The following is a 26945-nucleotide window of genomic DNA, read 5'->3' as shown; positions in this document are numbered from 1 at the left end:
TTAAAAATGTCTTTATTCCCCTACAAGTGAATGCAACAGGTGGGAAAAGTATCTGAGAGAGCCAGGCAAGACCAGGCTTAACAAATTAAAGTATGTCTTTTCACATAGGAGCCATTTCAATCCATCAATATCTGTAAAACATTTTTTAGTGCTAAACACACAATGTACTTCACTCTCTTTGTTGTGTTCACTGCCTATTCTTTTGGGGGACTATGTCCTTTTAAAATTTGCAACATATTTCTGAGCACTACTCTCTGGTTATTTCCTTGAGAATAATTGTTTTTTTTTTCTTTTTAAAAGTAGAACCTATAGCAAAGAGACACCAAGAAACAGATTTCTTTTTAAAAGAACATAAGAATATTCTCCAGAAAAAAATTCATTTCAGGGCTAGGATTATGGATCAGTGGTAGAGCGCTTGCCTTGCATGTGTGAGTCACTGGGTTCAATCCTCAGCACCACATAAAATGAATAAATGAAATAAAGGTGTTGTGTCTGTCTACAACTAAAAAAAAAAATTTTAAAAACATTCATTTCATCAAAAGCTCACAGAAGCACCAGTAAATGGAAATGCACCTTCTCCTCACCTTCCATCATGAAAGACTCTGTGGAGGGAGAAGAGCCCATGGACTGTAGCAGTTCATCTGAGTGAGACCTGCTTCGCCAGTTGTTACTGTCACCCTCAGACTCCAAGGATGTCCCTGATCTCCTGAAGCTGCAAGGGAGGGAGGGGCGAGGAGTTAGTTCCAGCAACCTGTCTGAGCCACATAAGTGAGACAACAGGCTGAGCCTTACCTTTCCAACGTGGTGCCTGGAACACTTCTGGACAGTGGATGGACCTGCCCTGCAGTGTCCTTCCTTCCAGCTGGCAATCCGATAGGCATGGAGGACGAAGGGTGCAGAGACAGCCCAGGCTGGGGGATGTCTCTTACTGAAGAACCTGGAAATCAGAGTGGAAACTTCATGTGGTTTTCACAGAGGACAGCAATGACAAGTAAAGAAAGCCACTTTAAAGCCAGAAAGGTAAACCCTCAAATAGCCACTTCTGAGATGTCGCATGCCCAGACTTGAAGCTGGTCTCCCTACTACATCATGACATTTGCTTCAAATGCCCCTTCCTTCTCAGGCTCTCCTGACACCATGCTTCAGGCCTACAGCTGCATTTCCACTTGGAGATTGTGGGTGTTTGGAATGACATAAGCAAAGGAGGAAATGGAATGGGGAAACACTAGGCAGCCCTCCCATAAACCACTGCTTGTATTCCTTAAAGGGAGCTTTAAATAGATGCAGGGTGTTATTAGCACTGTTACTAGAATGCATACCGTGTGTGTAAACAAGCATACACACAGGGAGGGCATGCCAATGGAATGGAATGACGCTGGGGAGATTATTCTCCATGGTATATGGAGTCCAGGCAAAGAAAACCTGCAAACCCAGCTGCACTACTCTCTTCTCACATATTGAAAATTAAATGGTGCTTCCATACTTTTATGGCCAGTTCTAGAATGTTCTAGACATAAATAGATATATTTACATTTGATGTGAACCATAAATGACTCTCTGAAAATATTTCAGTCCCATACTATTATAGTTGTAGTATACACATTTCCAGGCAAAAGGAGGGAAGTTCACAGATTCTGGGATATTATAAAGGATTGTACATATGTGTGATTTGTTCTCAAGATTATCAAGTCAGGAGGAGGATCACATGATATTTTATCAATTCTAAGATGTGTTTTATTTTCACATTTGACTTTATCAAATGGGGAAGCATCTTACAACTGATGTCAACAGACTTCTGAAGTCAAGGTAAGAGAGTAAGTGAAATGACAGTTGTTACCACCTCCACTAACTTAACCTGTGTAATATCACACCCAGTGGCAGGTTTCCATGACTTTGCATACCTAGTTATCCCCCAGTTGAAGCGGTTTTCAAAATATCAGTCACATTCTCTTATAGCATTGAAATGCAGTTGAAGTTCCTGCCACACGTCATGCAATAAAACTTCAGGTAGAAGAATTGGCAAAATCTCTCACAATAAAGCAAATCATTTTTAAACTTAGGAGACATGAATGTGACTGGTTCCTGCATGTAATGCAAATAACTCTCAAAGGTCACAATTACTTCCAAGAGAAACTTTAAATTTCAGCAATGAAAAAAAACAGAACTAGCAGATTTCAAAATATACAAACAAAACTCCAGTATCCTTGTAATTTCACCATCATCCCAAAGGTGCTAATGAGTTCATAGCTTCAAGACTGCTAGTCAGAGTACCAAGTTGCCATGATAATGGACAACAGGGACTCATAAGGATCTTGGGCTCGAGAGCAAACTCTAATCTCAAACATTATTTTTTTTCACCAAACTTTGTCATTCTTAAGAAGAATGTGAAACATATCTGCATAGATAAATATATGCCTCTGCTAAGGGAAACACAAAATTATGTACATTTAATGTAGTCTCTTTTTCCTCAAAAGGTTATTAAATCAATACAGTGTATTGTACTAGATGACATCTGAAAACTGAGGCAATCAGATGATAACTTTTCCTTATTTTCCTCTCTAGTATGAAAAATCATACTGTTCATACTATTCAAAAGCTCTCTGACTGGCATAGAAGTTTATATCCTTCTTAATCTCTCTGCCTAACCAAAAATTGTGCCAAGCATATGTTATGAAAGAAGAAAAAAATTGGGCAAATGAGAAAACAAAAGCAAGAGGTATTTTTACAATGGAAAAATGTGTGGTATGTATTATCTTTTAAAGTTCTTGTCATTTTCCACATCACTTACTTCCATGGATGGTCTGCGGTTTGTTCTTGTTGTATTTCTCTTGGAATTTCTGGTAAAGAATATTAGAAACACATAAAATAAGATTAAAGCAGTAGTGGGCTACAAGAATGTGCACAGTTACACAGAACAGAATTCTTATCTGTATCATTTTTCTTACTTTATTTTGAACAAAGAGGAACTCAAAAAGACATTAAATGCAATGCAGAGCTAAGTGTATCAGCAATGCAATGTGTGAGTAATAACAAAGGTGAGCCTCATAAATGCTCAATTTCATTAAAAGCCTCAGGGCCACTAGAAATCTTCAGTTCCTGTGTTCAGACCTGAGTGAAAGAGGAGCTCCTACCAATACTACCTTCCTCCTCTTACTCCTTTCTATTCCTGTGTTCCTAATTGCAGGAGGCGACCACCCAGTACCAAAGCATCACCTTCTAGAACAGCCCTCAGCTGTGTGACCCCACACAATATGCATTTCAGTTAATGCAGAGGTTTGAAACTCCAAATTCTCCTCTTAAGAAACATGCACTTCTGACATAATGTGGAATGGGGAGAAAGGAACAGAATCTCAGATCCCTCCATCCATGAAAGCTCACCCCAAAGACAGAGAATATTCCTCTAGTCCAGCAGCCTCCAAGTGGGGCCCCAGGAGCATCAGCAAATCCTGGGAATGTGTTATAAATATACATTCTCAGCCCCATTTAGACCTACAGAATTAGAGATTGTGGGAGTAGGGCCCAAAAGTCTGAAGTTTTAATAAGTCTTCCTGGTAATTCTTGTGTTGCTCATGTTTGAGAATTACTGCTCTGTTCTTCATTTAGGAATACTCAGGATTGGAACTGGCAAAGCAAGCAGGCCTCGACGGGAAGCCTGACCAACACACACCACACCCACACCATGTAACACAAATGGCTAAACTTGGGCTTCCCTCCATTTCTAAATGTGTACAGTTAAGTAAATAACCATATACCTTGAGCATGTGTTCTCACTACAATGATCACTATAGAAATAAATCTAGGTAGAATAAAAGTTAAATCTCAAAACGGGTAATAGGATATAGACATGTATATTCAGTCGGGACTGAGAGATTACCTTGGTGCATGGAGGCATGGCATCTTTACAACTCTTATGTACATTTGCGTTACAGTCTGAAATAAAAGGAAAAGATTCAAAAGCCACCATCTTATTTACATGAATCTGAAATGAGTAAGACTGACTCATGCTTTTACTAGTCACTATAAAAATAACATTTAAGTGCTAGAAATATTTAGAAAACTTAAGGAGAGACAAATACTTAAATCACATATAACTCCACCCAAGCACAAGAACAGTATTGAAATTTTGATTTCCTTGGAGATATTTTTAATCTTCTGCAATTATCTTATCAATTATGAAACCTAGAATTATGTACATTAGGCACTTCTGTCTCTGTCTGAGAATGAATTTCCTATTCTATGCATTATACTTTGAAGGGATTTCTGATTCCTAGCTGATAGCAATCTCCCACTCCTATACCAGGTAAAAAGAACAGGAGGATGGAAACAAAGAAAACAAACAATGCTGGGGTGGGGGGTCTATTGTCAGGCTCCAAAAAGAGTTCCTAACTAGAAGTTTGAGATAGCCAAATTCAGAAAGAAAAGTTAGCCACTTGCCCTGGTTTTACAACAGAAAACAGCGTAAAGCCATGTGGCCTCATCTCACTTGAAGACAAGGAAACCCTCCCTTCCCCCTGCCACCCTCTGCCCACAGACCCAGAGACCATGCTGTCTCCAGGGAAAGCCGTGCCACCCAGGGACTGCTTTCTGCCAAGCTGCTGTCTTCCTTCTCTCTCCTCCCTCCTGCCTCCCCACCACCCACCCTGCCCTCTCACTTCACCCACCCACATACTACATCTTAGCTGGACAAGATTGTGATGGCTCAGAAACTCCTTTAGCAGGCATCTTTCTGTGGGGGTAGAAGATGCCAGTTGAGCCCATCAAAGCCATGCTGGGTAAGAGCTAGTAATCCACTGTGAACTGGGTGAGATGCGGAACCCCCCAACTGTTCTTGAGCTGCAGGTGTGAATGGGCATTTTAGCCACCACCCTTATGGCCTAGGAGCAGAGCCAAAGCCACACTATGTACTGGCCCTCCTGGCAAATCCACTGAGCAAGAAAATAAAAGGAAAAAGAAAACAGTAGAAGCCCTGAGGTTCCACAGTACTAAGTGATACTGAAACTCAGGGAAAGAGCAAATCACTGAATATAAAGTCCAGAACTAGAAAAGAAAAATGTAGATACTTGAAAGAAAGACAGAAGACAAGGCCCAGGAGGGAGAACAGGATGTGAAAACAGGCCAGTGGAGTGAGAGGAAAAGGGAGCTTTGTGAGACATGTGGGGAGTGCGGACGGGGTCGAGGAAGAGCAGAGCTTCAGCTGACAAGATGGGATGGATCTGTGTGACAAAATTATCAAAGGCCCATGCTAGAAGTCACCCTTGAAAGATTCCCTCCTGAGTGTGGAGAAGACAGGAAGACGCCACCAAAAGACGGCAGATATCAGAGGCCATGCTTCCCGAGGAGGAAATCAGAAAAAGCAGATCAGAAGCAACGACAGTCCAAGATCCAAAACATCAACCATAATGCCCAAAACGCACTCCAAGGGGCACATCAAAGGTCTCCATGTTTTCCAAGAAAAAGAACTAAATGACAACTATCCCACAGAAACATTCTGACAATACCCACGTTAAAAATGTTTAAGTCCTCAAGCATCCAAGCAGAAAAAGGAGGTCACCAGAGTCCAGTCAGGCAGCCAGGGACTTTGCCACTACAATAGGAAGAGCTCAAGCAGGACCAGTGAGGGAGCAAGGAAGACTGTGGTCCCAGATGTTATTTAGCTAGGTAAGTTGCTGTGTGAATGAGCAAAGAGAACTTCCTTCCCTACACAAGATTTCAGAAAACAGAGCAATCCTGTTCCAGGCAACTGAGAGCAGAGTCAAAGGAAGAGTTCAAGAATAGACTGGTGCTGGGCACGCTGGCACACATCTGTAATCCCAGGGCTCCGGCGGCCTAGGCAGGAGGATCCCAAGTTCGAAGCCAGCCTCAGCAACTGCACGAGAGTGCCCTTGAGTTTAATCCCCAGTGCCCTGCCCCCCCCCCAAAAAAAAGAACAGATTGGTTGTAGTTAAAAAAAAGAAAGTGCAAAACAAAGAAGCATATCTAAAAGTTGTTAGGTGTAGAGACGTAGAAAGGAATAAAACAGTCAAATTTTTCTTGAAATAGAAATTATTCTTGAAAGATTAAACAGACAATATAAAAAGTAATATAATAATTATAATAATTAACTCAGTATATTAACAGAGGTTGGGGGAAAGGGTAAACAGAAGGCAAATAAAAGAGCATTAAATTATTAGCCTTACACAGCCTTAAAGCCATCATTAGTAAATATTAAAAGAGGGTATTGTGCCAAATCCTGTGAGAAGATAAAAGCAAAGGACACATGGTCTAAATAGCTCAGCCAGACATCAAGGAAAACAGCAAGGAGCCATAAAGGATGGTTGGAAGCAGTAAGATTAAATGTAAATAAGGAAAACTCTTTGCTATAAAACAAGCTCCTTCAGTTGCCTTGCAGATCACCTCTAGTTAAATTAAAGGCACACAGCCCAAATCAGAACCACAGGGACAGGAAAGGGAAATGCAAAGCAAGAAGAGGAAAGCAAAAGAAATGTTCATCTCAGACAAAGGAAAATTTGTCATAAAAGACATGTAATGGGGTTAAAAGGGCAGTTTTCAGTTAAATCTGCAATGAAGGTGTGCTTTTTTAACTTCTACATACCAGGATAAGGTAATATCAAAATATAAGCAGGGAAACCTATTTATAAACATGGAGAATTTCATAGAAATATAATTTTTGTGAAAAATTAGCAACTCTTAACAGAGAAAAAAGGGACACTAGGATTTTGAAAACTTACATGTTGTTTCACATCATATCATGTTTTAAGATTAGAAATATTAACCTTATTATTAAGAACAAAAACATATCTATGGACTATGATTATCTACCTGGCAGAGAGAGACTGTTCTATCATACCCTGTTACCCAAAGTAAAAACTTAATAAGCAAAAGCCAAACCACCAATGCCCTTCTCCCCTCTTAAACAAACAAACAAACAAACAAAAACCCTATAAATCTTAAAACTAATTCTAAAAAATTCATGGATTAAGAAGAAAGTCAAATATACACTTTGACCCATATATATTTTTGGAATCTAATCTACAGGAATAGTAAAAAAATGTGGATAGTGATATGTGCAAAGGAATGTTTATTTTGTGAAAAAATTAGAAAAAACTGAAATGTGCAACAAGACATGAATACCTTTGACATCATCTTCAAATAAAACAGCATGAAAAGCTGACAATATTTTTTGGTTAGAAGGGACTCCATCAAAATATCAACAGCAATTTTCTCTAAGTGGCAAAATTTTAGACAATTTCGTTTCTCCTTAAATCTTATATACTCTATGAATCTGAATCCATTTTTTTTAAAGTAATAACTTTTAACAGCTAAATATGTCTTAGGTACTTCTAGCAGTTTCCATCTTCCACTGCAACCTCCATCACAATCCACAGTATCAACCCACCGTGAATCAACATCTTGTTTACTACGAAAGTTGCTTTTCATTAAGCCCTGGTTCCTTGGCTTTATCAGTCAATCACTGGGCCTGAGTGTGTAAGAGCCAACTCTGGGATGGCTGCAGCAGGGGCTACCCTAGAGTCACTGTGTGATTAAAGTCCTTAAAGAACTTGGTCTGTTTTAGTAGTTAAAAGCTAGAGGGGCTTACATAGCCCAGTACTAAACAGAATAGGAGCAATATATCACAAATGTGATGGACAGGAATTTGGACCACAGAAGAAAGAAAAGACCTCCAAAGATGAGGTAAGATATCTGGATCCATGTGCAGGAGGAGGTGTGTCTCAGGAGTTCATCATGAGAACAAAGGCAGGGGCAGAAAAACACATGTGGTGGGAGATGAAGGACTCACAAGGCCTCAGGAGGTCAACTAAGGCTGAAGAGGAAAGCATGGGACCAGGAGGCAGGGGCTGGGTGCCCAGGCAAAGACTTCAGGCTTATCTCAGTAAACAAAAGAGAGAGAAGACCCTATGTGTACGTGGACCAATGAAAGTGGCATTTTGATAAAGGCAGTGAAAGTATTCATCATCATCTGTAGGTGAAAACACCCGGAGAGAGAAACTAGCACAATTCACTTGTAGCTGTGGGATGGGAACTTACCCAAGTGGTAACAGTGAAAAGGAGAATGAAAGAACAATGGAAGGACTTTGACCCAGCAGGGCGGGACCAAAGGGAAGCAGGATCACTGCAGTGCCATTGACCCAAGCAGGGGGCTGCCTTTTCCAAGTGGATTACCAGGTTGGGTTTCAACGTGTTGGGTCTAGGAGATGATGACATCTCTGGGAGAAGTCCTCCATGTACAGGGTCACCCTATAAGCCAGAGTGCTTGTGACAGTCTTGGTTTGTATCTGTCATTCTCAAGTGACCACAAATTACACGGTGCTCAGCCTCTAGGCAACTGGATATGAGGAACTAAAAGGTGAGGAAGAAGTCCATGAACCTGAGAGGAGGAGGTCCAAGCCAGGTACTTCAGAATATAAAGCTGGATGACTATTCTTAGACATAATAAAGGGAAAATAAATAAATGCTCAAGAGATGAGTTTGGAGGGCACCCAGAGTTAGGATAAAGGAAACCATGCAAGGGGTAAAAGAGAAGCTGCTATGGAAAAGAGAACACTTCCCTAAAGAAGGGATTTCAGTCTGAAAGCAGGAGGAAAGACTGTCAGCCTAAATTGCAAAGTGACCCTGAGTTTCCATCAAAAGCAAGACTTCTGTTAAGTAGTGCAGATGCTTCATAAGAAGTAGCAGAGATGGATGTTAAACACTGAACAGAGAATCAGGAGAATGGAAAATAGTGGGGAGAGAGGTCTTAGTTGTGACTGGGGGCACAATAGGAGGGATCAGGTCCTATGAGAAAGGGTAAAGTGACGACCTATGAAACACCCGGCCACCACATGGATGAGCTGACTGCTGAAGTGCAGGCAAGCCAGCAGCAATCCACGAACAGAGAGCAATCAGAGCAAATCTCCAAACCTTTAACAAACTGAAACACATCTGAATGGCCTAGTGCCATTTCAGATCCAGTAAAAGAAAGAAATCAAGTCTGAAAGGGCAGCAAAGTTCCAGCACGCAGTAACGGTGGCACCTGAAGACAGTGTCAAGCATGAGAAGAGCACTGGGTCTACCTTTAAGGCCACAGCTGACTGTGCTGTCATCAGATGTATGACTGCAAGTGATATCGACGCTGTAAGTTGCAGAGTACTTTATATGTCCCTTCCCCTGCTCTTCTCTTCCCCTTGTGCTCTCACCCCACCTCCCAAATGTCCCCCTAATTCTGGCTACCAACAAATGCCATGAAATGTCTTTCACCTCACTGGGCCTGAATTCATTGTCTCTGAATTATTTTTCATTCAAAAAATATTTACTATATATAAGCCATTTTTAACAGACAAAAATCCAGCCCCTGTAGAAGTTACAGTAAAAGAGACCAACAGTAAAACAAAATATGTAACAAGTTAGATGGTGGTAAATATTATAGGAGGGAGGGAAAAGAAGAGCCAGACACAGGGTGGATGGCAAAGCTCTGACTGAGATGGAGTTACCTAAGCAATCATGTGGCTAGTTGAGGGAAGAGCATTGCCAGCTGAAGTCATTCGAATGACCAGGGAAGGTCCCAGGGTACAAGGTACCTTGCATGTTGGGAGAACAGCAGAGATGCCAGTGTGGCCAGAGCAGAGGAGCAAGTGAGAGTAGAAAATGGGACCAACCAGTGGGGCCGTGGTACAGCTCTGGCCCTTACTCAGAGGGATACAGGGAGTCACTGGAAGACTTGGAATTCAGGAATTCATGTCTTAAGAAACTCATTCTGGTCAATGCTTTGAGACGAGGTGGTAAAAGTTCAAGATAAGTCAGAATGTTGTTGAAATGGTGGCTTTAGATCAGACTGATAGCAGTGATAAGGGTGGCAAAGTGGCTGGGCTTTATGTATACTTCAAAAATAGAGCCAAGGGGATTGCAGAAGGATTGTATGTAAGTTGTGAGAGAAAGGAAGGTGTAGATAGTACTCAGAAGTGTTCAGCATGAGCATTTGACTGGATTGATGGAGTTGCCATTAATGGAGAGGGTCAGCTTGTAGGTGGGCACAGTGGAGGAGATCAGGAGCCCAGTTTTAGACCTGTAACATTTAAGATGCTGAGGAGACATCCAAGTGCAGACATCAAGTAGGCAGTGAAGTAAACAAACCTGGGGCTCAGGGAGGCTACCTATTATGCACTACACGCTACATGTCCTGACTCTAACTATTATTGGCTCTTGTGTGGTAAATCTCTCAATCATACTCCCAGGCATTAAAAAGAAAGTTTATGCAAATGTGCTTAGCAATGGCCATATTCTCAGAGAACCTAATGGCTGAGGAGACGAAACACATTGCACACTAAGCCCCAAAACTTACTGGAGCACTGGAATGATTCTTTCCCCTGGAGCGTTTTATCACAAGCTGAACACTGCAGAACCCCAGAGAACGTTCCTGGGACAAACTGATGTCGATTCAGCTTCTCTTTGTCTTTGGCATCCTTGTTTTTCATCTTCAGAACCAGCAGCCACAGGAAAGTAAGGGGAAAGCAAAAAGGGAAAAGCTCTGAGTCATCCTTACAGAGGTTAGAGGGGCACGGTCTGGGTTTTCTGTGAGAGTCAGTACTAGGCACCGGGGTGCGGTTGCCTTAATATTTTAATGACTTGGATGATATTCCATATGGAAGGTGTGTGCAAAATATAAGGTGAGTGAATTTTAAAGGAAAATGCAAACTATACCGATTGCTGAGGAAGGAAGCCACCAATTTTTTGTAGAAGCAGGTGCAGAACTTTGATTACCTTGGATTTATTCCGAGGGCTAGTCATCCTATTCATGAGGAAGCTGAAAGTTCGGCTCACTTTATATTTTTCAGTCTCTGATTTGGCAGGGATGATGTATTTATCCCATTCTTCTTCCTGAATTCTACAAAAGACAACATGTTATCACTGTTTACAAGATGTAACCACTGATCCAAGAACAGTATGTGTGTATGTGCTTCTATGGATGTATAAATCAAGCTTTAACAGTTGTTCTAACAAGCAAAAATAGAAACTATTTATTAAAATGTATTTTATACATATGTCTATTCAGACATGATAAAGCAATTATCTCACAGTGTTAACACTGTAGAATCTAGGTGGCAGAAATGTGTATTCAGCATATGATTCTTTCAACTTTTCTATACTACTGAAATTTTTTTCATGTGAAAATATTAGGGAAGTAAAGGAAATCTTAGACTTACAATTTTACTCTGAGAACTCTCATCTCCCTGCTTACTGTGCTAATAGAAATTTCCCAGGACACTGAGAAGCTACCAAATAATCAATAATATTACAGTGGCTTTTTATTATTTATTTATTTATTTATTTATTTTGGGAACCAGAGATGATACTTGGTAGACACGATTCTTTGTTGATATAGACTGAGAAACAGACTGTGTGCCCATCAATTCAGTCTTACCCACTTCTTTGGGCTATTTGCCATCTGAGACTCTCTGGGTAGCAGAGGAGAGAAGACCATGGATTTTTCCCAAAAGAAGATTCCAGCTAGAGGTGATTGCACCCAACCAGAAACACTGAGCATCACTTACTCTCCTCTAACGCACCATTCTTTAGGAAAAAATCCAAGCTACAAAGTTACATATCCCCCTAACACTTCCTTTAATACTCATATTTCTGATACTGTTACTTGAGAGAGAAAAAAATACCAAAAAAAAATACTAAGATTCATGTCAAGCCAGATAACACTTCTGCACACCATGTCTATAACAAGTATTTCCTAACTAAAATTTCCCCTAAACTTCATGATTGCACTTCATGAAAATGTTGTTTTTGATGACAACTTTTTAGGACTTCAGTTTTTTTCATCTGATTAATGACGAGCTTAGACTAAATTATTTCTGAGACCCATCGTACACTTTAATATATACTTACCTATTGTACATTAAACCGTGTATATATTAAACTGAATTATAGAAGCTCTATCTTCATACTTCAGAGTTTTATACCTACAATGCATTTATTTTATATATATATATATATATATATATATATATATATATATATATCTCCAATGGCTTCAGAGCTGCCTCTTGGCCATGTAAATCTAATGGCACAGTCAGGACAGGGTGCATCCTGCTATGCAAATCCTGCACAGTCGCAAAACTGGGTTTGCCACTGAGAGAAGCCATTTGAAAAAGCTAGAAGGGAAAGTGAATAGAACTGAGTGATGACTGGGAGTAACAAAAGATCCCAAGCCTTTTAACTTCCTTTCTATTTCCTGAGCCACTTCTAGTCACTTTTGTCTTAGATATCTGACTGGTTAATATAATCTAAAATTCCCCACAACCTCTGTTATCTGAGGCATCCTGATTTGCAAAACTTGTGTCATAATATTCAACAGGCTCACTGTTAGAATTAGGGATGAAAAACACATTCCAGAGCTTAGAAAGAATCCTCTCTGGAACACCTTTTGTGACTCCACTACGTCCCATCCAGTGTCTAAAAAGAAGACTGGAGTGGCAAAAGACCTAAATCCCAGAATTAACCCATTACATCTCATGGTCCTGTACAGAATTGAAAACTTGGGATGTAACGGATTAAAGAATAGTCAGGTCAATGTGGATTTTAAGGTCAAGAAGTCTTCTTCCCTACTCCTCAGGAGGAAAAGAACTAAACTTTCTCAAATAAAATGAAATAAACCCTTAGCTACCCAAATCTACTCCTATTCTCCATGTTATAGAAGACTATACCAAGAAAAAAATTTTAGTTTTGATTAAAAAATCTCTAAATGCACCACAGTGTACCATATATCCTATGCACTCCTACAAAATGACCATTTTAAAACCATTTTAAAACCATGCCATTTAACCTTTTAGGCTCACAAGCTGATAAGACCTGAGCAATAACAAAGTAAACATACAAATGCCAAAACAAATGCTGTTCCTCAGTGGCTTTCCTGTACTGCCTTCTCAATATGCAAGCAGATATTTAAAATGCATTAAGGATATGTAGCCTCAATATCTTAATCCTTAATCAATTATATCTATAACTGCCTATTTTTTTTTTTTTAAAGAACAGGGCATCCAAAGTGTTAAAAGAAGTTCCCGCTATGCAAATTGAAAATTGACACAGTGATACTTTAACACAGAGATACTTGGAGTTCAAAAAAACAGCTATAGGGCTGGGATTGTGGCTCAGTGGTAGAGCGCTTGACTGGTACGTGTGAGGTACCAGGTTGGACCCTCAGCACCACATAAAAATAAATAAGTAAAATAAAAGTATCATGTCCATCTACAACTAAAAAAATTTTTTAAAAACAGCTATAGATGTAATAGATTCGAGATAGAAGGTGGTAATAAGACAACTGAGTTATGCCCTGTGATCTTCAAGGAATTGGGGTAGATGATGTGTCTGCTAAACAAGACTGCAAGTTTTGGCATGAGCCCCATTGTACCTAAGTGTGTCCTTTTCCAGAAACTCAGTGATTGATGTAAGAGGACTCCAAAGAAGGCAGTCCTTCAGGTAGTTATCTGCAATATGACTACAGCAAAGCATTAGGTATGGTTGGGATCTAATTGGCATACCTAACAAGATAACAGGAAGAGAGTAGGTGAGAGGAAGGCTATACTGTACAAGATAGGCCAAGAGGTACGCTGGAGAAAGTCAGATGCTTCCAGGATGTAGACCAAGAAAGATGAAAGAAGAGAGAGAAACAGGAGCAAGAGGGAATGAGGAATTAGAAAGGGCCTCCACACACACAACCCATCCATGTTAAAGTATTTGATAGGCCACTATTTAACCAAGTATAACACTGGCTCCTCCAGTCTTAAATCCTCCTCCAAATGGAAAATAAATGTTTTTTATTTTTAAAACATCTTTACAATCAGTCCATTACTTATCAAATTTTTTAAAAAAAGATAAAGGAAGACGACTGCTAATCAAAATGATGATGAAGATGATGATCAAACTTCAAAATTAGGAAATAAACTGCATAAGTGAGGTAATAAATATAAGCTGTTTAAAAGAGAACAAGGCTAAAAAAAAAACAGTAATTCTCAGTGATTAGTACTTCTGTCATCATCATCATCATCATCACCACCACCACTGTCATTGTCACAAGGCTATCTTCATCATTCTGCTATCCCTCAACGATATTCCCAGACTTCCTCTGTTTGGACCATTTGGAAGTTCCTATTCTGGTCCAGAAGAATAGAAACAAACCAAAAGAGGCATCTTCTGATACTTTCATTCCAATATTTAAAATAAAATAGTCTAATAGTCTGTCCTGAACTACATATTAAATAGTTTCAGAGTTTTTACGTTGAAATTATCAAAACTAAGTCATTTTTACTGTTTTTTTTTAAGATGGTTTCTTAAAGCTAAACATTTATTCCATTTCTAGCACTAGTTTTGCATATAACCCCAGATTTGTTCCGCGATGCGACTCATGAGCAGTTAGTTATTCAAGACAAACAGATCTCAACTATCATGCTTGAATCCTAGCCTGTCTTGCAAACTTTCCTCCAGCAATGGTTTTATCTTCTAGGAAAAAGAGACCTTTAGGCTTCTCTCCAAATCTGCATGTCAACCAGAAAACTGATAATGCTTGAAGTACTTTCTGCAGCACTTATTCTTTCTTTCAAATTTAACATTGCTAAGAAAAATCAATAGTAAGAGAGAATGGGGAAGTTTAGGCACCCCACAATGAGTGGGGTGGTCTATACTGACCACCCCAAGACTTGTTCCTAGATTTAAGTTTTCTTTTTGTGGCACAACAGACCCAGGGCAGATCTACTACCTTCTTGAAGCAGATGGTCCTCAAACAGTGCCCCTGGGTGCCATATATGGAGGTATTCAGGTTTAAAAATACCCAAAATAAAACATCCTTTTTCAGTCCCAAGGCATGCACATCTGAGGACTAAAAGATAGTTGACCAATTTTTACTGACACAAATCACAGAGGAAGCAAAGGAGCTTTTTAAAAAAATTTAGTTGTAGATGGACACAATACTTTTATTTTATTTTTATTTATATGTGGTGCCGAGGATTGAACCCAGTACCTCACACATCCTAGGCAAATGTTCTACCACTGAGCCATAACTCCATCCCAGGAGCAAAGGATCTTAGGCAGGTTCATTATATGGAAACTGCTCACAAACTATTGAACAGATAACAACAAAAATGATGCGCAGACATTTCCAAAGATGTATAAGTGGTCTCTCCAGAAAACTGGAACAATTGAAGTACCTTTTTTCTCCTGGTGGCTCCGGTAAGCTGTAAGCTCTTTGCTCTATAAGACACAGAAAAATAAAATAAAAACTATGGCAGTCTTGTCTTAGTCTGAAATGCACACAATCATCATATTTCATCATTATACACATTACCAGTGGAAAATGGGAAGAAAACAAGTCATCTTATCTAAGTAGGGCATTGCTCTGGAGACCTTGATCACTTTCCCTAGACTGGAAAGGGTGGGGAGGAAGACAAAGTTATGAACTCACAAGCTAAGCATCAAGGAGAAGCAGAAGTGCTAGAAATTAGTCCTATGTTCTCCTCACCAGAGCTTCATCCTTTATTCAAAACACTAATTCCCTAACATAAAGAATCAATAAATTTTTCTTAGCTGTTTTTATTCAAATTTATTTTTATTATAAACAAATGGGATACATGTTTCTGTTTGTACATGAAGTAACAGCATACCATCTGCATATTCATACATTTACATAGAGTAATGATGTTTGATTCGTTCCATTATTTTTTGCCTTCCCCCCACCCCTCCCACCTCTCTTTTCCCTCTATACAGTCCCTCCGTCCTCCATTCTTGCCCCCCTCCCACCCCCCATTATGTGTCATCACCGCTTATCAGTGAGATCATTCGCCTTTTGGATTTTTGAGATTGGCTTATCTCTCTTAACATGATATTCTCCAATTTCATCCATTTGCCTGCAAATGCCATAATTTTATTATTCTTTATAGCTGAGTAATATTCCATTGTATATATATATACCACAGTTTCTTTATCCATTCATCAATTGAAGGGCATCTAGGTTGGTTCCACAATCTGGCTATTGTGAATTGAGCAGCTATGAACATTGATGTGGCTGGGTCTCTGTAGTATGCTGATTTTAAGTCCTTTGGGTATAGGCCAAGGAGTGGGATAGCTGGGTCAAATGGAGGGTCCATTCCAAGTTTTCTAAGGAATCTCCACACTGCTTTCCAGAGTGGCTGCACTAATTTGCAGCCCCACCAGCAATGTATGAGTGTACCTTTTTCCTCACATCCTCTCCAATACCTATTATTGCTTGTATTCTTGATAATCGCCATTCTAATTGGGGTGAGATGGAATCTTAGTGTAGTTTTGATTTGCATTTCTCTTAGTACTAAAGATGTTGAACATTTTTCCATATGTTTGTTGATTGCTTGTAGATCTTCTTCTGTGAAGTGTCTGTTCATTTCCTTAGCCTGTTTGTTGATTGGGTTATTTGTATTCTTGGTGTAGAGTTTTTTGAGTTCCTTTATATATTCTGGAAATTAGTGCTCTATCTGAGGTATGAGTGGCAAAGATATTCTCCCACTCTGTAGGCTCTCTCTTCGCATTGCTGATAGTTTCCTTTGCTGAGAGAAAGCTATTTAGTTTGAATCTGTCCCAGTTATTGATTCTTGCTTTTATTTCTTGTGCTACGGGAGTCCTGTTAAGGAAGTCTGATCCTAAGCCACAAGGTGAAGATTTGGACCTACTTTTTCTTCTATAAGATGCAGGGTCTCTGGTCTGATTTCAAGGTCCTTGATCCATTGTGAGTTGATTTTTGTGCAGGGTGAGAGACAGGGGTTTAGTTTCATTCCGTTGCATATGGATTTCCAGTTTTCCCTGAACCATTTGTTGAAGAGGCTATCTTTTCCTCCATTGCATATTTTTGGCCCCTTTGTTTAGTATAAGAAAATTGTATTTATTTGGGTTTGTGTCCGTGTCCTCTATTCTGTACCATTGATCTACCTGTCTATTTTGGTGCCAATACCATGCTGTTTTTGTACTATTGCTTTGTAGTATCGTTGAAGGTCTGGTATTGCAATACCCCGTTTCATTCTTCCTGCTAAGGATTGCTTTAGCTATTCTGGGTTTCTTATTCTTCCAGATGAATTTCATGATTGCTTGCTCTATTTCTGTGAGGTACGTCATTCGGATTTTAATTGGAATTGCATTGAATCTGTATAGCACTTTTGATAGTATGGCCATTTTGACAATATTAATTCTGCCTATCCAAGAACATGGGAGATCTTTCCATCTTCTAAGGTCTTCCTTAATTTCTTTCTTCAATGTTTTGTAGTTTTCATTGTAGAGATCTTTTACCCCTTTGGTTAGATTGATTCCCAAGTATTTTTTTTTTTTTGAGGCTATTGTTTTCCTCATTTCCCTTTCAGCTGTTTCATCGCTTGCGTGTAAAAATGCTGTAGATTTATGCGTGTTGATTTTATAGCCTGCTATTTTGCTGAATTCATTAATGAGGTCTAGAAGTTTTCTGGAGGAGGTTTTTGGATCCTCTAAATATAGAATCATGTCATCCGCAAACAGTGACAGCTTAAGTTCCTCTTTTCCTATTCATATCCCATTAATTTCTTTAGTCTGCCTATTTGCTCTGGCTGGAGTTTTGAGGACAATGTTGAATAGAAGTGGTTAAAGAGGACATCCCTGTCTTGTTTCCCTTTTTAAAGGTAATGGTTTCAGTTTTTCTCCATTAAGAATGATGTTGGCCATGGGCTTAGCATAAATAGCCTTTACAATGTTCAGGTATGTTCCTACCATCCCTATTTTTTCTAGTGTCTTGAGCATGAAGGGATGTTGTATATCGTCAAACGCTTTTTCTGTGTCAATTGAAATAACCATATGATTGTTATCCTTAAGTCTATTGACATGATGGATTACGTTTATTGATTTACGAATGTTGAACCATCCTTGCATTCCAGGGATGAACCCCACTTGATCGTGGTGCACAATTTTCTTAATATGTTTTTGGATATGGTTTGCCAATATTTTGTTAAGGATCTTTGCATCTATATTATCAAGGATATTGGTCTAAAATTTTCTTTACTTGATGTGTTTTTTCCTGGTTTGGGTATGAGGGTGATATTAGCTTCATAAAATGAGTTCGGTAGGGTACCCTCCTTTTCTATTTCCTGGAATACTTTGAGAAGTATTGGAATGATTTCTTCTTTGAAGGTCTGTAGAACTCAGCTGAGAATTCGTCTGGTCCTGGGCTTTTCTTGGATGGTAGATTTTTAATGGCTTCTTCTATTTCATTGCTTGATATTGATCTGTTTAAATTGTGGATGTCCTCCTGATTCAGTTTAGGAGGAGCATATGTCTCTAGAAATTTGTCAATGTCTTCAGTAGTTTCTGTTTTGTTGGAATACAGATTTTCAAAGTAGCTTCTCATTATGTTCTGTATCTCAGTGGTGTCTGTCATGATATTTCCTTTTGCATCATGTATTTTAGTAATTTGAGTCTTCTCTCTCCTTCTCTTTGTTAGTGTGGCTAAGGGTTTGTCTATTTTGTTTACTTTCTCAAAGAACCAACTTTTTGTTTTGTCAATTTTTTGAATAGTTTCTTTGTTTCAATTTCATTGATTTCAGCTCTGATTTTAATTATTTCCTGTCTTCTACTGCTTTTGCTGTTATTCTGTTCTTCTTTTTCTAGGGCTTTAAGCTGTAATGTTAGGTCATTTAGTTGTTGACTTTTCATTCTTTTCTGGAATGCGCTCCATGCAATGAATTTTCCTCTTAGTACCACTTTCACAGTGTCCCAGAGATTTTGATATGTTGTATCGTCATTCTCATTGACCTCTAAGAATTTTTAAATCTCGTCCCTGATGTTTTTTGTTATCCATGTTTCATTCGATAGCATATTATTTAGTCTCCAGGTGTTGGAGTAATTTCTCTTTTTTTATTTTGTCATTGATTTCTATTCTCAGTTCATTATGATCTGATAGAACACAAGGCAGTATCTCTATTTTTTTGCATTTCCTAAGGGCTGCTTTGTGGCATAACATATGCTCTATTTTCGAGAAGGTTCCATGTGCTGCTGAGAAGAAAGTGAATCCGCTCGTTGATGGATGGAATATTCTATATATGTCTATTAAGTCTAGGTTATTGATTGTGTTATTGAGTTCTACGGTTTCTTTGGTTGGATTTTGTTTGGAAGATCTATCTAGTGGTGACAGCAGTGCATTAAAGTCGCCCAGAATTATTGTGTCGTGGTCTATGTGATTCCTGAAATTGAAAAGGATTCGTTTGATGTACAGGAATGCACCATTGTTTGGGGCATAAATATTTACTATCGTTATGTCTTCCTGATTTATGGTTCCTTTAAGCAGTATGAAATGTCTTGAAAGCCATCATAAAGAAGAGTCCACCTTAATATAGCTACTGTCTTTATAAACACCTAGCAGCAGCCAGTTTAGAGATATGCTTTGTAGCTCATGGGAAAGAAGAACCACCTTTCCTGCTGGGCTGGTGGGGCAGACAGAAAGGCTCACGCAAGCTTAGGGCCATTTTGTTTCCAGAGTTGGTGGTTACTACCGGGATGAAGCAGAGACATTGACAGACTGGTGAGAGGGACTGAGGGAGCGACCACTATGAGGCACACCATCTACAGAACAGAGCAATCCTTCACTGTTACAATACAGAACAGTGAAGATTCAAAACTAGGTTGTAAAGGGAAATGAGCCAGCTATGCATAGAAAATAAATAAATGTTCCCTGAAAGCTGTAAGTATCAATATTGTGTCTATACTGCCTTGTGGTAAGGGGAAATCTCTGAGGAAGTTGAAGGCTTTATTTTATGGCTATCATAAAACATTCTTCAAATTAAGTCATAGAAGTCACGATCTTTTATTGTAAATATGGTGAAAATTCATGAAAATAAGATATCTCAAATAATCAAGCATAAAGTAATAGAGCAGACTCAGGTACCTAGACACAATCTGACAGGATTCCCCTCATCAGTTCACAGTAACTTTCAAAAGTACACTGACTTCACCTCAAATGCTTAGAAGTAGAATACTTTCATCCATCCTGGTGAGACTGTAGTTATTATTTCAATATGACAATATTCCCCTCTATGTAAATCTACAATGTACCAAAGGGAATTACAAAACCAGACTTAAACATTTTATGTATACCAACAATAAACAGTAAAGTTACCACCATTGTATCCTGGCTTTAAAAAAAAAAAAAGTAACTCATTGAAAGTGACAAGGAAGAAAGAACATGACACATAAGAATTAAAGAGGACTTGAAAAAAACATCCTATCTTTGCACAGCAGCATGACACCTCATATATGGGTGCCTCCCCCTGGGGCAAAAGCAGACTTAGATTCTATTCAAGTAGAGAATATTCTTAGGACTCTTCAAAACCCATCAACAGAATATTTACAAGAACAAAACCTCTACTTCTGATTAAGACAATTAAACAATGAAACATTAGAATATGTATGTGAATTAGACAAATCTTCACACCTGTGCCTGCATTACAGAAACACAGTTAAAATTATTCCTTTACTGGGAGGAAATTTACTCTTCACGGTACTATACTTTTTACTGGCATATCTGGTATCCATGCAAACAGTTGCAACCATATGGTCTATCCATTAGAATTTTTGTAGGTATAGTGTGTAGCTTCTGGATAGTATCAAACTCCATTGAATAGGCCTGCTTTTAAATACACTGCCTAAAGACAAGGTTTTATTTACAGGGGGGGAAGGAATTGGCGTCAGCTTCTTATTCTTTCTAATTCCAAATGCACCTTTCCTTGTTCATTACAAATAGTATAAGTTAGGGCATTTTCCCCTTAACAAATGATTTCCTTTCAGTCATCTGATTAATAATTTCAAGCTCCAGAGTCCTCTGACTTTACAAATCAGAGAACCCACAGATACAAAGGAAAGCCATCATGTTACACACTGCATGAAATACTTAACATGTTTTCTGAATCGTAAGAGGGTAAAGCTAATTCATCAGTTAGGACAGTGAAAAACTGACAAGTTGCCTTTAAAAAGAAACTAAACTAAAGTTGGGGAGACCTGGAGACTCTAAAAGGACCCACAAAATCAAAGTAAAAATCAATTCACAGCCAATTCAATTCACCTTCTCTTTCCTGACCTCTCAAGCTAGTTTATGCTCTCTGGTAACTTGTCCTTTAGAACATGTCCACTCTAAAACCAAAAACTGACTCTTATGATCAGTCTTACTTTCTTTTCTTCTAATAATTCATCCCAGAAAAAGAGGGGGAAACCCAAAAAAGCAATTGTTTGGTATGTTATATTTATCATCCATCATATTCATTCAACAAATATTCTTTGAACAACTGCCATATATAAGTTATGACTCTAGGTTGGCAGTTCCAAGCACAAAGATCACATTCTCAGTATTGTTCCACATGGGATCAAAAGCCAAACAATACTAAAAGTGTAATGAAGTAAGGAGAAAAAGGGAAAGAGGAAATAGTGAAATAAAGGAGATAAATCCCATATTAAATATTGTATATTGGGACACCGAGAGGACTTTCTAAGTCTCTCATAACTCTTAAAGATAACAAACCTGAAAGGTATTATGTAATATATATTTTTAAAGTTTTCTTGAAAATGTTAGGTATTTTCCATTGGCATGAATACTTACTTCCAAATATGACTTTAAATGATTACATAATGTATTATTTATACAAAGTGTGAAATAATTACATTTCAGAAGAAAGTTTAAAATGGGAGTAGTGGCTAAGAGAAGCCATGAGGGAGCTCTAAGTTGTCCGTAGGTTTTCTATTTATAGATCAGATTCACTTGAAAATTCATCAGGCTGTATGTTTGTAATTTACATCCTTTTCCTATTTCAATTAAAAGTTAATTGTATAAAATTATATTTCTGATTGCTTACATCACCATCCCCCAAAAAATGATGAAAGTATTTGTGAATGTTGTAACTCTCATTTCAACTCTCCAAAGTCCCTAGCGAAATAAAGAAGAAAGAAACTCCATTTTGCAATGTGTTGACTCTGAGGAATTGGATTATTTCAACACTTAATATACAGGACAAAAGATACTTTTATAATTTTCTTAAATAAAATTATCTAAAGTCCTCAGAGTAATATACCTTAAATTGACTGTAATTTACTGCACTGTCCTTGAGGAAAACATTTCATTCAAAGAACAAAGCAAACAGAAAATTGTGTACTTATGTGTAATTTCATCACAATTAAATCTATTATTTGACTGATATCCAATGAGAAAAGAATTTTGCTAAGCTTAGAAAAATCAATTGTGCTTGCCTGTAATCCCAGCAACTCAGGAGGCTGAGGCTGGAGAATCACAAGTTCAAGAAGAACCTAGTCAACTTAGCAAAGTCCTGTCTCAATAAAAATAAACAGGGCTGGGGATGTAGCTCAGTGGTAGAATACCCCTGGGTTCAACCCAGCACTGTGAAAAAGGAAAAAGAAAAGAAAGAAAAATCAATGTGGAAATGGAATTGAAACTCGCCTGCTGTTCTTGTGTCTTATTATAACTGAAAATCTGTTCTGGAATAGAATGCTTTCAAAGCCAAATGGTAAATAACATTTACCTTCACTTGAATTGCACACTGTAAAATCACGCACCAGCCGAGTTTTTCCTAAGGAAATTTTGGGTGATGAGCAGGAGTAAGAACGTGAGCGGATTCCAGAAAGCAAGGATTCCTGAAAGAGAAGTGTTAAGAATGGTAACAAAGAAAAAGGTAGAGAGCTTTAAAATAAATTCTACAGGAGACTTGAAAATACATGTTCATCAGGAATGTTATAAAGTCAATGTCTTTGGGAAAAAAATTCAACCTGAACATTTCTTAGATGATCTTATGGAGTATTTGCTTCTGTTTGCCTCTCACAACTTTAAAAATATTGTCTTTCTAATGTTTAATTAAACTCAAGCTTTTGGGAAGAGTTCCTGTATATACTTTCAGAAGCAATAATGCCATTCCAACCAACTTGGTTAAAAATGAAAAATTAAGTCAAGTGACATTTTCTCTGCATGTTCAATGAGTTTTCTCTGCATTTTCAATGAGTTTGACAACTGAATTGTCAGTTGTTTCATTTTATACTATAGCATTCAAACAAAATTCTATACTGAGACCTCTATACTTAAGGATTATTAGAAGGTAGAAGAACAACCACTCACAATTTTAAAGTTTTTTTTTTTTTTAAACTTCCAAATAGCTATTTAAATTTACAATGTTAGTTGCTCCCTCTAAGGTCAAATACATCAGGTCAATATACAAGTGCTTCTAGTCCATGCTCACCCTGGAGTGATGTTTGAATATCACTGATTTACATATCTTCAATATTATTCCTTTTAAATGACCAGTCATTCTTGTTTCCATTTCCCCAATTATACATTATTTCTATTATTATGTTGACAACATGTGAAAAATGCAAGATGGCAAGATAATTAAAACATAGTTTTCTTACATATTCCAGAAAATTTAGATGAATATGCAATAGAACTCCATTAAAGTCATTTATGGTATCAAACTCCTATTCCATAGAGGCCTTAGGACTTATCCCATCCATGTGTTTTTAAGATATCACTTAAGGTTAGAGCAAAAAGAGTGTAACACAGAAGTCTTTTCTAAAGTTAAGCCATTAGAAACTGTCTTTCACAAGCACTAGTCTCTTCAGTTGCTCCTAAGTGAAAACATGTGGTCACATAGTTACCCTGGGTTCATTTGTTAGTTAAATAGTCTAGAGAAAAGTTGAAAACAGAAGCTTGCTCTTGCTTCAAAGGTCCTGGGCTGTGGTTCCCTGACGGGCCTAGCAGGAAGCACCCACAGGCCTAGATAGTGGGAAGGGTTATAGGATGGTGGCTACCCTATAATCTAATAGCAAGCGAGCCACCAAGCACTCTAACCAAGTGCCACTTTCTTCATTTAAGTATTTATGGTGATCATTTTTCAAGAAAATGGAATTTGAAAATTGTCCAAAACCCTTTGACAAAACATTATTCTTGGGGTAAATACAGAGGCATGGTGAGAGAAACTTTCTAGGGCAGATTCTTCAAAAAATGAACAACATGAAGCTGTTTCACAAAGACTGAATTTTTTTCACTCCAAGTAATATTGAATTCTTCACAATTCCATTCAAAATGCAAAACTAACAATCATACCCATTTCTTATCCAGAAATGTCACATGATGTTCAGATTCAAAAGATAACAATAGCTCTACAGACCTCAGAGCTAAGGGAAAAGGGTGAAGGATTTGTGGTCAGAAAACCTCGATTTGAGTAATAATTCTATCACCAACTGGGGCTACCAGGACGAAACTCTAACCCTTCCAGAACTTCATCTGCTCAAAAAACTGATATGACTTATGAAAAAGTATATATTTTGCACACACATAAAACACTTAGTACATCATAGGGCCTGGTACAAAAATATTATTCTCACAACAATATGTTCTTGTCAAGAGAAATTTTAGCTTGGCACACATTGTTTTACAGTAGTAGGCTCAAATTAAACAGAAAATGAGTGGATGATAACAGAAATCACATAGGAAGGAAACATACATTCAAACACAAAAGGGCTTGCTTTGCAAGACCAGAAGGTGTTTCTTAGTATTTTTAAAAACAACTACAACAAAATGACACACTTGTGTGAAATTTTAACAGGAGAAAACCTGGCTCCAGTGGAAGAGCTGACAGTGTTTATGAGGTTGCCAATCAGTTCATGAAGCCAGGAATGCTGAACCGACATCTCCTCTGCCTTACTAATATCACTTGTCTCATCACCTGGGCCAGGTAACAGTTTATGTGAGCAAAATAGGTTTGATCACTTGAAGTCATTTAATACTACCCAATTTTCTCCTTTTGCTTAAGGGATGATGGTAGAGATCACTGAATGAAATATTAAGATTTTCCAACTATGTAAAAAGTGGCATGTACTCCTTGCAAATTAATGAAAACATAAATCAACCATCATAAGAACTATGAAAATTAAAAGTTACAGAGATTACAGAGACTCAAGCATACATCATAGGAGTCTCTCCACCACAAAACTAGTTCATATTTGTGAGTAAAACAGAATTTGTCTTTCAGATAGATGGATACATTTAGACAATACACTCTGCACACTGAACAATAAGTCAAATTAACACCAATAAAAATACCTTCAGCTGAAGATTACTTGACAGAGAAAGGGATTCAGTTCTGGAGATATTGAAATCTGGTTCAGTATTGGTCTCAAAAGAGTCCAGTTCATCACCACTAGGAATCCCAGTTCTTGAGGAACTCTGAGACACTGGTGTGTAGCAAATGTGCGGCTGCTCAGAATGCCCGTCCCCTTCACTGTCGGCCACGAGGGCATCAAGGCTAGAACTAAAGCATAGATTCGGTAAGTAAATAATTCAGTGAGCAGACAGAGAGACAGTACTTTCTGTTTCTCAGAGTTCAGATTTTCTCATTGGTGTGAGGTGCAAGGGATGTTCATTTAATTTTACACTAATGTTGAATTAATTTTTTCTCCCTCCGAATCTCCTCTTCTTAAACAATTTTCTAGGTTTTCCCAAATGAACATTTTTACTTAGCAAAAGACATTTCAATTACCTTATGGAACAAAAGCTGATTTGCATTAGCACTAACTTCACTATTTTTATGTTTTTAAATTTTTTATTAGCGCATTATAGTTATAAATAATTTTGACATAATCATTCAACCATGAAATATGATTTGCTCCACACCAGTTGCCAGTACTTCCCTTTTCCCTCCCTCTTCTCTCCCCCTGTTCCTCTTCCTCTATACTGATCTTTTTTCTACTTATTTTTTTTTAATTAGAGATGTATAGATACACATAAAGGTGAAATTCACTGTGGTCTATTCACATATATACTTAGCCTAGTTCGGTCAACTTCATTCACAGTTCCTCTCTTTTCCCATTCCTCGCCCCCTCAATCCCGTTCCTCTGCTCCTCTGATCTCCCTTTTTTTTTTTTCTTGTTTGTAGATGGACACAATACCTTTATTTTATTTATTTATTTGTTTTCAGGTGATGTTGAGGATCCAACCCTCACACAAGCTAGGCGAGTGCTCTGCCAACGAGCTACAACCCCAGACCTCTCCCTTCTATTTTTATGGAATTCCCCCACCACATTTTTTCCCCCTTATTTTGATCAAGCTTCCACATGAGGGAAACATTCAACCTGTGACTTTCTGAGTCTGATTGTTTCACTAGGCATGATGTTCTCCAGTTCCATCCATTTACCAGCAAAGGCCACAATCATTCTTCTTTATGGCTGAATAAAATTTCACTATGTGTGTGTGAGTGTGTGTGTGTGTGTGTGTGTGTGTGTATCAATATATACACGTATATATATATATATTTGTGTATATACATGTATATACACGTATATATAATATATATTATAATATATACATATATAATATATAATTATATTATAATATATAATTATAATTATTAGTTATAATTAATATATATTATAATTATATGATATATATATATATCTCTCTCACATTTTCTTTATCCATCTATTGATAGGCAACTGGATTGGTTCCGTAACTTGGCTATTGTGACTTGCACTGCTATGAACATTGATGTGGCTGTATCATTATATTATGCTGATTTTGGTTCTTTTGGATAAATACTGAGCAGCAGATAGCTGGATCATACAGAGCTTCCTTTCTTAGTTTTTTGAGAAATCTCCATACTGTTTTCCATACTGGTCATATAAGTTGCAGTCTGACCAAAAATGCATGAGTGTACCTTTCCCCCTAAATCCTCACCAGAATTTATTATTTGTATTCTTGATAATTGCCATTCTGACTGGAGTGAGATGAAATCAGTGTAGATTTGATTTGCATTTCCCTGATTGCTAGGGATACAGAACATTTTTTTTCATGTATTTGAGAAGAGTCTGTTTAGTTTTTACCCATTCATTAATTGGTTTATTGTGTTTTGTCTGTGGTGGTA

At 38.0% G+C, this 26945-nt stretch overlaps 1 protein-coding gene across 7 annotated transcripts in view; it reads right to left on the bottom strand.

Annotated features, from left to right (window-relative positions):
- The window catches only part of ARHGEF28 (Rho guanine nucleotide exchange factor 28), a 324160-nt gene that overhangs the window by 80140 nt on the left and 217075 nt on the right, over nt 1-26945 (bottom strand). For all 7 annotated transcript variants that reach the window (XM_079145899.1, XM_079145901.1, XM_079145900.1 and 4 more), the window contains 9 exons: nt 25130-25337; nt 22560-22671; nt 15204-15246; nt 10756-10879; nt 10337-10469; nt 3875-3930; nt 2789-2837; nt 793-937; nt 585-712 (listed from right to left, as the gene is read on the bottom strand). In XM_079145899.1, coding sequence (XP_079002025.1) covers nt 585-712; nt 793-937; nt 2789-2837; nt 3875-3930; nt 10337-10469; nt 10756-10879; nt 15204-15246; nt 22560-22671; nt 25130-25337 — 998 coding nt within the window. The remainder of the gene's footprint in view (nt 1-584; nt 713-792; nt 938-2788; nt 2838-3874; nt 3931-10336; nt 10470-10755; nt 10880-15203; nt 15247-22559; nt 22672-25129; nt 25338-26945) is intronic.

This window comes from Sciurus vulgaris (genome assembly GCF_902686455.1).
Source record: "Sciurus vulgaris genome assembly, chromosome: 6".
In the NCBI taxonomy this organism is placed as follows: Eukaryota; Metazoa; Chordata; class Mammalia; order Rodentia; family Sciuridae; genus Sciurus; species Sciurus vulgaris.
This window is presented reverse-complemented; position numbering and strand designations above follow the sequence as displayed.